Source organism: Pseudophryne corroboree, chromosome 5 (genome assembly GCF_028390025.1).
Source record: "Pseudophryne corroboree isolate aPseCor3 chromosome 5, aPseCor3.hap2, whole genome shotgun sequence".
Lineage (NCBI taxonomy): Eukaryota > Metazoa > Chordata > Amphibia > Anura > Myobatrachidae > Pseudophryne > Pseudophryne corroboree.
In genome coordinates this window covers 200,951,244-200,962,948 of record NC_086448.1, presented here as the reverse complement: position 1 = coordinate 200,962,948, position 11,705 = coordinate 200,951,244, and the positions used below count along the sequence as shown (strand labels likewise).

The 11,705-nt window shown below is 47.1% G+C and overlaps 1 protein-coding gene across 1 annotated transcript in view; it reads right to left on the bottom strand.

Annotated features, from left to right (window-relative positions):
- Positions 1-4,554: 4,554 nt before the first annotated feature.
- Positions 4,555-11,705, bottom strand: part of SPMIP4 (sperm microtubule inner protein 4) — a 208,656-nt gene continuing 201,505 nt past the window's right edge. The window contains exons 8-9 of the mRNA XM_063922009.1: positions 11,441-11,532; positions 4,555-5,382 (exon numbers count right to left, since the gene is read on the bottom strand). Coding sequence (XP_063778079.1) covers positions 4,660-5,382; positions 11,441-11,532 — 815 coding nt within the window. The 3' untranslated portion in view covers positions 4,555-4,659. The remainder of the gene's footprint in view (positions 5,383-11,440; positions 11,533-11,705) is intronic.

Here is an 11,705-nt window from a genome sequence, read left to right as displayed (position 1 = left end):
TCTTACAGTAGCCGTGACTGCTAAGCTCCCGTATTGCAGCCTCCAGCTCCACCTCCACCCGGCACAGGCAATAACTTTGACAGCTCCTGTAGTCCTGGCTGGGGGTGACATGCAGCACTGCTCTTCATTCCAGGCTCTTTTACAGACTACTCAGTTTCAACTCTGCACTGCAGCCTGCAGGTAAGGTGGCTGCACAGTGCATTCTCTGCATTGATAAGGAAAGAGGGCGAGAGCAGCGGTGTGGTGAGGGGGTGGGGGGAGGAGATAAGGAGCTGGCATGCACACAGTCTGGGGGGATGAGTAGCAGCATGCACACAGATTTTGGGTGGATAGAACAGCAGACATTTACTAGAGTAGGGGGGAGGGGGTGAGAGCAACATGCCTTTCATCTGAAGGGTGGGTAGGGGGAAGGGGGTGTAGTATGGTATGCCGGCGGCCGGGCTCCCAGCGACCAGCATACCGGCGCCGGGAGCCTGACCGCTGGCATACCGACAGCGTGGCGAGCGCAAATGAGCCCCTTGCGGGCTCGCTGAGCTCGCCGCGCTGCAGGCACGGTGGCGCGCTAAGCGCGCCACGCTATTTATTCTCCCTCCAGGGGGGTCGTGGACCCCCACGAGGGAGAATATGTGTCGGTAGGCCGGGTGTCAGGATTCCGGTGCCGGTATACTGTGCGCCGGGATCCCGACATTCGGCAACCAGGAGACCACCCGGGGGAAGGGGCAGAAGTTTTGCCTAGGGTGCCGAGAAACCTTGCACCGGCCCTGGGTACTTTATAATGTTCCAAAGACTTTCTGTCTGCATTTTGATCAAATTAAAATGCTGGGTGTCTTTCAGAGGGATGCAATCAATTTGCCGGCTGTCGGGATCCCGGCAGTCAGGATACCGGCACCAGAATCCCTACAGCCAACAATGCCAACACCTGGAATCCCGGCGCACAGGGGGTATTCTCACTCGTGGGTGTCCACAACACCCATAGCGTGGCAAGCGCAGCAAAGGGACTCTTAGCGTTTGACCCGCTACCGGCATTCTGGCGGGCGGGATGCAGCTGTTGGGATCTTGACAGCCGGCATCCCGCCCGCTGGTAAATAGTATGTAACCCCTTTCAGAAATTGCTGCTAGAAAATAGGTGCACACTTAGGGGCAGATTCAATTACTTGTGACTAGTTGCTCTGCACTATCCAATTGAGTGCCGATACCTTGTGTATTAAGCCCGAGAGGGTACACTTAACGCAAATTATTCCTTGCAGTATTAGGATCTGTGAGGAAAGATCTGCATTAAAACACCCCCTCTAATGGCCCATACACACGGTGAGATTCGGCCTATGCCCGATTCTCACTATGCGACAGGGGCTAGATCGGGACATAGTCAGTATCACAAGCACATAATGAGTGTGCTTGCGATACTGACTTATGTGCGATTTTTGCTAAGTGTCAATTTTGACTATCTCTTCTATAGAGAGAGTCAAAATTTACTTGCCTGCGCAGTCTATCTATTCTTGCGATGCCGACCGCACGGGACCGCGCATCGAATCGGGATCGCAAGGTGACTTTCACCTTGCGATCTGCACTAACTTTTCTTACGATTTTGACTATATAGTCAAAATCGTAAGAAAAAAATCTCACAGTGTGTACACACCATTAGGCTTATCATGCGGGGTAAGCCATAGATTCTGGGCACTTAACCCAAAATCTAAGGCGAAAATGCATAATAGTTGAAGAGCTCCGGGCAGTTAACCTGGAGCTTTATCCGCTCGTTAAACATCGCAGCTAAAGAATCTGCCCCTAAGTTACTATACAAGCAGACACACACTTCTTTATTTCAAGCATCTTAAATGATGTCATAATCTTTAAGCATTAATTATTTGGAAAATGTTAATATCTTCTGAGATTGTATGAATTTACACTTTAAGTTTTGTGCTACTTTATTACATCCCTGGGTACCGTGACCACTCACCGGCTACATGAGTCATGACTACTCAACTCTTCTGGAATTGGATTCTCATTCATTTGTTGATAGTCGATGGAAACATAGGGCCTCATTCAGCATCAGTTGCAAATGCAGATTATTGTGTAATGAGCAATTATCGGCACACTGTGCATGCAAACACGACCATACACAGGATGTGCTCTTACAGTAAATAGGTATCTGTGAACACAGTGGCTATCGCATTTAGCAGGGATAACAAGGAGTTGTGGAGGCTTTTCAGTGGGATGGGTACGCAATATCTTCGATGCGGGGAGTGTTGTGGGTGTGTCATGGCCGTTGCAATCACAATATGGACCTTATTCAGCATGAGTTGCAGTTTCGCTAAATAAGTAAAACTGCAACTGCTGACGATTGCATGCTGGGGACCACCCAGCACAGGGCAAGGTCATCCAGCATGCAAATGCCCGCAAGAGGTGCGATCGCAATTCAATTGCAATCGCATTAATGAACTAGGGATGCCCCCCTACCTGCGCAGCCTAGCTGCGAAGGCAGATGCAGGGCACCCATCTTTTCAGTCACAGGGACCACATGTGACATCACGCAGCCCCCCTCTAAAATGGCACTGACACCCCCCTATTTTAGCCATCCTGACCCTGCAATGCGGCGTCACCGCCATGCGAACGCCTCTGCCAGTGAATCAGGCAGAGGCATCCACATCATTGCGATGTGATCACATTGGCCAGTCCTGATCGGGACCTGCACGCTGGGCATAAAAACGGCAGTATGTGATCACATCGCTGATGCATTGCATACTGAATAAGGCCCTATGTATTAAACATATTTAAAGAATTGCAAACGCATCTACAATACAGACTGAGTACCTAGAGTGCTCCGCAGACCATGGAAGTACTGATGGCAGCAGCAAACGTTCCGATGGTCAAGCTAATAACTGCAAAATCACAGGCAGCTCATAGTGATGCAGGGAATGCCATTTAGTGTGCTGTATGCCTAATTACATAAATTAGCTTTTTACAATTGACAAATTAACACTTTTGTTTAGGTATGTGTTGTCATGTGTATGCTCATTTTAGCACAGTGTTGTGTGTAACTTATTACTACTATAATTTGTAAGCAACACAGGGGAGAATTTAAAAAATAAAAATGTTTGCGTATGTGCGATTATTCTTATCTATGAGAATATTCACTTGAACATTCACGGCACTTTGCAAATTCTTTGCCTAAATAGTTTTCAGTGTAATTAATGGTTTGATTAGTAATCTATTAGCAATTGCTAGGTGTGAAGTTAGTGAGTAGCACATGTCGTGATTTGCTTAGAACAAACTACAATGTTTTTGTGCTGACATCGATGTATAAGAGCTCAGTTTATTCTCGTCGTTTTAAATGAATGTACGCAATGTTGCGTTTGAAGCTATAATGGGAGTGGGCTATGGGGGTCATTCCGAGTTGTTCGCTCGTTATTTTTTTGTCGCAACGGAGTGATTAGTCGCTAATGCGCATGCGCAATGTCCGCAGTGCGACTGCGCCAAGTAAATTTGCTATGCAGCTAGGTATTTTACTCACGGCATTACGAGGTTTTTTCTTCGTTCTGGTGATCGGAGTGTGATTGACAGGAAGTGGGTGTTTCTGGGCGGAAACTGGCCGTTTTATGGGTGTGTGCGAAAAAACGCTACCGTTTCTGGGAAAAACGTGGGAGTGGCTGGAGAAACGGAGGAGTGTCTGGGCGAACGCTGGGTGTGTTTGTGACGTCAAACCAGGAACGAAACTGACTGAACTGATCGCAGATGCCGAGTAAGTCTGGAGCTACTCAGAAACTGCTAAGAAGTGTCTATTCGCAATTCTGCTAATCTTTCGTTCGCAATTTTGATAAGCTAAGATTCACTCCCAGTAGGCGGCGGCTTAGCGTGTGCAAAGCTGCTAAAAGCAGCTTGCGAACAACTCTGAATGACCCCCTATGTTTGTGATGGGGTTGTAGTATATGCAGATGCGATTGTGGGTTTGGTTAGAGTTCTTTGCAAATTTGCGATTGCAATCACAATCAGTGTGCGTTCAGTCGCAATTGCAATCCGTGCTGAATGAAGCCCACAATATATTATACACATATATATCATTATATAGAAAGCAGTTGATTGAATTAAAACAGGGATAATACCTTGGAATGCTACACTAATATTATTATTATTTTTTTCAAAAATCATTTCAAAATCAACACGTATCAGAGCCTGTAAAGGGCTAATTATCTGCCATACAAATTAAATTAAAGATTATTTGTTATAGTGGCAGAACTGTAACAAGACTCAAATGTACCCCCGTGCGGCTCTGGCCACTGAGCACGCAACATCATGATGTCATGAGTGTGACATCATGATGTTGCACTCAGTGGATGGGCATGCACAGACTACAGGGAGCTTGTTTGATCCTGGCAGAATGACACCCTACTAGCCGGAAGTAAGGGCCATAGCGTGATGACTGTGCCGCCCACCTTTCATGGCCACACATGTGGCTCGCCCTGGACAGTGGCACAGTAGTGACAAATAACTTCCTCCTGTCTAGCTGTGCTGTTTGTCCCATTATGGATCAGGTAAGTTAGTTGGGACCATTTTCTTGAGTAATTACTACAAGCAATCAGTTTAATCACACAAAAACTTGCTTTTAGTCAAGGCCCACAATTATTACAGATGTGTGTATCATTAGATTAATAGATATATGCAGTGTTAATTGTGGTAATAGAATGAATGGAAGCCATAAAACTTGTGCTGCCTCCCAGAATGGTGATTCTCTCTCAGGTCTTTTGTCTTTGCTGGGAAGTTCCTGTGGAACGCTTTATGTGCCTCTGACATTGAGAAAGAGTCTTGAAGCTTCAGGAGCGCTGTCTTTTCAGGGTCACATATGGTTCCTGTGTTTCTTAGCATGTGTATGTTGTTGCAGTGGCTCAGTAGCACACTGTGATTATTTTGTGCCTCTACAGAACAAGCCTCCAAGTTGGTCGGATCATTGTGCGTGAATGGTTTACTAGGATCAAAAGTCACATATTGCTGTTGTTTACGTGGATGTAAGTCTTTATAGCAGTTGTTTTCCATGTCATAAGATGTTATTATTGGCGTAATCTGCCTTCTGTAAAAAGCATCGTGCTGTTCAGTATCAGTGATCTTGCATAGACTTGGTTCCTTATGTTTCCACATTGAAGATGAGCATCGTGTGTATTCCTGTTCTGCAGTATTGCAGCTATCCAAGCCGCTACCAGTAGCACCACAAGTGCAGGACGACTGCATGCAGGTCACACATGTTGTGTCCAATTCATGTGCATGGTGTGCATTCTTACTTTCTAAATCTACAGATAAATCTTCTTTCACAAGGGGTCGTCGCCCTTCTCGTAAACGTGCAATGCGTCCTTCCAGTGGTCGTGCACGCAAAACAGTAGATAAAAATGTTGGCTTCTGTAAAAAGTCATTAAATTAGAAAATTAATATTGTGTTGAAATGTTTTAGACAGTAATGTCTGCTTAGGGGTGTTAAGGTACAAGGTAGAACCTGAGTATACAAAATATGACTACAGTCAAAGATGTGTATTTGTATTTATTTTATTGCATCATTCGATAGCTGTTACAAATTAGTGTTTGTATAGAATTAATACAATTTGTGACTGAGCTATTATTTGCAGTTTTGTAGATGGCAGGGCCGTCTTAACAGCATTGTAGGCCCTGGGCAAAGCATTGCACTGCCACACCTTCTCTCCACATGCCTCTATACAGTGAATGGCTGTCAGGTCCAGCCATCCACCAATCAACATGCTGACAGCCATTCATTGCCTGACTGCAGGCTGGGAGGCAGGTAGAGAATGTTGCTTGCCCCTGCTCGAAGTCCCCTAGAATTGTGGAGCCCTGGGCAGCTGCCCAGTTTGCCTATATATTAAGATGGTCCTGGCAGTTGGTCAACTATTTTAAGTTGCCAATGGATATTTTAAATAGGGCTCATTCAAATTGCTTTTTAGATACTTTCCTGGAAAAACTAATAATACAGCAGCCACAGCAATATACTAGAAAATTGTGCAATTGTTATTTTCTTGCATTTTGTACTGTTTATTTATTATTATTTTTAAATAAGACTTAGGCTGTGTACACACCAGGGGTTAAAGTGAGCCGGAACGGGGCGGAACTGCGTTCCGTCAGTTCCACTTGGAGACGGAACGCAGTTCCGCCTCCTCTGGCTCACCTAACCCGGCGATGTGTCCCCCGTCGCTGCAGGGAGATGACGGGCGCCCGCGGCAGCCGGAGGCAGGAGCTCAGTACTGAGCTCCGCCTTCCGGCTCAGTCAGTGCGCGCTATGGGAGAGACGTCATGACGTCTCTCTCATAGTGCAGAGGAGCGGGCGACGAGAGGACTGCAGCGGCCGGACACGGAGCGGGACTTGGTAAGTATGGTGTGTGCTGTGTTTTTTTATTTTTTTTTATTTGTGTAGCAGCTGGGGGGCAAACTACTGAGAGGTCATTACGGGGGCATTATTACTGGGGGGGGCAAACTACTGAGGGGCATCTACTGGGGTCATTACTACTGGGGGGCATTTACTGGGGGACATTACTACTGGGAGCAAACTACAGGGGGCAAACTACAGAAGGGCATTACTACTGGGGGACAGACTACTGAGGGGCAGAACTACTGGGGGACATTACTACAAGGGGGCAAACTACAGGAGGGCATTACTACTGAGGGGCAAGCTACTGAGGGGCATCTACTGGGGGGCATTTACTGGGGGGCATTACTACTGGGGGACATTACTACAGAAGGGCATTACTACTGGGCAGGGCCGTAACTACGTGTGTGCCAAGGGGGCTTGGCACACAGCGCAGTTGCCCTGGGGGCGCAACGGCCAGCGGCATGTAATGAGTCAAATTGACTCATTACATGCCGCCTCTGTGTGCGCCGCGCTGGAGGAGAGAGACCAGCGCCGGGTTCAAGGAGGAGGAGGGAGGGGGAGCAGGGAGCCGCAGCAGCGCTATTTGATTGGTAGTAAGCGCCGCTGCAGCATCCCCCTCTCCTTCTGTATTGGCTGCCCGGCGCTGCTATGGATGCTGGGATGCGGTTCCTTCATCCCAGCATCCACAGCAGCGCCAGGCAACCAATACAGAAGGAGAGGGGGATGCTGCAGCGGCGCTTACTACCAATCAAATAGCGCTGCTGCGGCTCCCTGCTCCCCCTCCCTCCTCCTCCTTCTCACCTCACACAGCCTGCACCGAGAGGGAGCTGCACGAGGAGCCTGTCAGCGGGGAGAAGGTAAGTATGTCTCTCTCTCTCTTTCTCTCTCTCAGGGGGACACCGGCTGCCGCAATGTGTAAAAAGGGGTCCTGGCTGCCGCAATGTATAAAAAGGGGGTCTGGCTGCCGCAATGTGTAAAAAGGGGGCTGGCTGCCGCAATGTGTAAAATGGGGTCCTGGCTGCTGCAATGTGTAAAAAGGGGGACTGGCTGCCGCAATGTGTAAAAAGGGGTCCTGGCTGCCGCAATGTGTAAAAAGGGGGACTGGCTGCCGTAATGTGAAAAAAGGGGGGGTCCTGGCTGCCGCAATGTGTAAAATGGGGTCCTGGCTGCCGCAATGTGTAAAATGGGGTCCTGGCTGCCGCAATGTGTAAAAAGGGGGACTGGCTGCCACAATGTATAAAAAGGGGGTCTGGCTGCCGCAATGTGTAAAAAGGGTGCCTGGCTGCCGCAATGTGTAAAGAGGGGGCCTGGCTGCCGCAATGTGTAAAGAGGGGGCCTGGCTGCCGTAATGTGTAAAAAGGGGGACGCTGTCTGCTGTAATGTATAAAAGGGGCTCTACCTGGTGTAGTGGCGCTACTGTGCAGCGTAATTTGAATAATGTAGACTACTGTGCACCGTAGTATGAATTGCTGTTATTTTGTGGCCACGCCCCTTCCCCGTGAAGCCACACCCCTATAAATTTTTCACGCGCCTGCGGCGCGCACTGCCCCTTTCTTACATGGGGGGGGCGCCACTGTCGTTTCTTGCACACAGCGCTAAAATGGCTAGTTACGGCACTGCTACTGGGAAACAGACTACTGAGGGGCAGTACTACTGGGGGACAGTACTACAGGAGGGCATTACTACTGAGGGGCATCTACTGGGGGGCATTTACTGGGGGACATTACTACTGGGGGGCATTACTACTGGGGGACATTACTACAGGAGGGTATTACTACTGGGGGGGCATTACTACTGGTGGGCAAACTACAGAGGGGCATCTACTGGGGTCATTACTACTGGGGGGCATTTACTGGGGGACATTACTACTGGGAGCAAACTACAGGGGGCAAACTACAGAAGGGCATTACTACTGGGGGACAGACTACTGAGGGGCAGTACTACTGGGGGACATTACTACAAGGGGGCAAACTACAGGAGGGCATTACTACTGGGGGGCAAGCTACTGAGGGGCATCTACTGGGGGGCATTTACTAGGGGGCATTACTACTGGGGGACATTACTACAGAAGGGCATTACTACTGGGGGACAGACTACTGAGGGGCAGTACTACTGGGGGACATTACTACAAGGGGGCAAACTACAGGAGGGCATTACTACTGAGGGGCATCTACTGGGGGGCATTTACTGGGGGACATTACTACTGGGGGGCATTACTACTGGGGGGCATTACTACAGGAGGGTATTACTACTGGGGGGCAAACTACAGGAGGGTATTACTACTGGGGGGCAAACTACAGAGGGGCATCTACTGGGGGCATTACTACTGGTGGCATTACTACTGGGAGACATTACTACTGGGTGCAAACTACAGGGGGCAAACTACAGGAGGGCATTACTACTTGGGGCTTAACTACAGTGGCATTACTACTGGGGGCGTAACTACAGGGGTTAAACTACTGGGGGCATTACTACTTGGAGGCATTACTACTGGGGGCTAAACTACAAAGGGGCATAACTACAGGGGCTAAACGACTGGGGGCATTACCATTAAGGGCATTACTACTGGGGGCACTACTAATGAGGGCATTGTAAAGGGGGCACTTCATAAGGGGCATCAATCCTGGGGTCATAAGGGGCACTGCTATTGCGAGCATTGCATAAGGGGCACCACTACTATGGGCTCTATATAAGGGGCGCTACCACTGTGGGCATTGTATAAGAGGTGCTACTGCTGTAGGCATTATGTGTATTATGGGGTGCTACTACTGTGGGCGTTATTACTATTGTGTAACACGCCCCTTTTTTGAGACCACGCCCCTTTTTGCGGCGCGCGCCTACGGCGCGCGCAATACCTTTGTTGAATTGCCACCGTGGGAAGGGGGGTGAGTTCCACCACCTCTCTAGGACCACTTTAAGCACTGGTACACACGGTGCGATATTTCTTTCGATTTTGACTATATAGTCAAAATCCTAAGAAAATATAGTGCATATCGCACCGTGTGTATAGTCCTTGCGATGCCGATGCACGGCCCCGCGAGATCGGTATCGCAAGGAAAAATAGACTGTGCAGGCAGCCCAACATTGACTATATCGGCAGGGCCAGTCTCCGGCCACGTCGAATAGTCTATGTCGGGCTGTACGGCGCGTTGCGCCGTGTGTACACAGCCATACACAGATGTGTCCTCATACACTTTTGCCACAGTCATGCCTTTCTTGGCATGCTAGCTCCCATGAGACTCGACTTGTGCCGAGCATTTTTTTCATCTGAAGTTACATCTTAGTCACAATACGATCCCACACTTGTATATCTGTGTGTTACTGAGGGGTTTATTCATGAAGCAGTAAAAAGGGTGGAAAAGTGAGCCAGTGGAGAATTTGCCCATGGCAACCAATCAGTATTGAAGTAACATTTATAATTTGCATACTATACAATTGTACGGAGAAGCTGATTGGTTGTCATGGGCAACTTCTCCACAGGCTCACTTCTCCACTCTTTTCACTGCTTAATGAATAGACCCCTGAGTCTGAATCTTTACACTATGTGCTAGGGTACAGCCGCAATGGCTTTTTCTCACACCAAGTTCTGTTGTGCTTTGTATTCAGATTCAGACAGGCTTCTCACGCGACATAGCATATTGAGGCTAGGTATGAGGACTCATCTGTATGCAAGTATAGGGATCAAAGGTCAATTTGCCTATTGCTTATTCAGAATGATGATTTTGTGGAGCATTGCATACAGAACATGGTATGCGAAAATTACATGAACACTCTTGTCTGGGTAAGCCCTCACATCACTTTTTCTCTTCTTAAACTATCTACCATCATGGGTTCTTAAAAGGGTAAATTTACTAAAGCTTCTAAAACAGAGAATTGGATGATGTTGCCCATAGCAACCAATCAGATGCTGTCTATCATTTCTCTATTGCCTTTTAGAAAACGATAGACAGCTTCTGATTGGTTGCTATGGGCAACATCACCAATTCTGTTTTAGAAGCTTTAGTAAATTTACCCCAAGGCTTATGGAACTGTGATGTACTTAATCAGTACCAACAATATTTAATGATATTTAGGGAGATATTAATCAAATATTGGAGAGAGATAAAGTGGAGAAGTTGCCCATACCAACCAATCAGCCTCAGAAAAAAAAAATCACAGGTAGGCTGGGTACATACTAATAGATATATCGCCCGTTCATTGCAGCTGATAATAGGTGGTCACTTGACCTATAGACAGGGTCCAGCGGCCGGCTGCAAGGTGCACTGATATGTCTGCAGCACAGTGTCACCTGAATACATGGCTCTGGCCTTGGGTGGCTGCTACGATCAGTGCTCAATGTATAAGGGCAGCAACGCGTTTCATCCATCTCTGTGGACTTTGTCAACCTGCCCTTTTGTGTGGGATTCCTCTCACAGTCTAAAAACATACTAGTGCAGTAGGTTTAGTTGGTTGCTGACAGAAATGGACCCTACTAACTAAGTGTGGTGTGGTAGAGTACTGAGGGGGACATGTAATAAGTAGTGATAAAAGCGGAGAAGTGAGCCAGTGGAGAAGTTGCCCATGGCAACCAATCAGCATTGACGTAACATTTAGAATTTTCATACTTTAAAAATATACAGAGCAGCTGATTGGTTGCCCTGGGCAACTTCTCCACTGGCTCACTTCTCCACTTTTATCACTGCTTAGTACATGACCCCCTTAGACTTAAAACTCATTGGGCCATGGGCTTATGTGAAAGATAAAATTTTCTGCACTGCAGAATATGGTAGCACTAGATAAACAAACATGAATGAGTTAAATGAGTAAAGTGTTGCTTCTAAAGCAGTAGTAGGGTGCGTCTGGATCCACTAGAGTATACTGAACATTCCAAGTCATCTAGTATGCCTGTGTGCCTACAGATTTAGCAGTTCATTCATATATGACTCTTGGTAACCAAGTGTATAAGATGAATTAGTATGAAAAAATGCCAGCATGCGGTAAGCAACTACTGAATTATTGTTTGACTAAATAGAATTGTTCTGATCTTCAGTGTACAGTATGGACTCAAGTCAAGAATAGCCACATATATATGAAAATACCTTACCATTTCTGTATTTTCATCTGTCCGTCCACTTATTTTGTAAATAACCTTCTCATGAAAATCGTCAAGTTGTAATGGGTTAATTTCCCCGTTATCTAAAGATGATTTAAATATTTTAATTCAATGTTCTTTTTATCAATTAACACCTGCAATAATTCCACAGGGCATTAACTCAAAGACTTTTGACTGTTGCAATTCCCTTGGCAGTGTGGATTTCCCTGAATCAAATATTCACCAGTATAATCTATTGTATTTTGAAAGAAATATC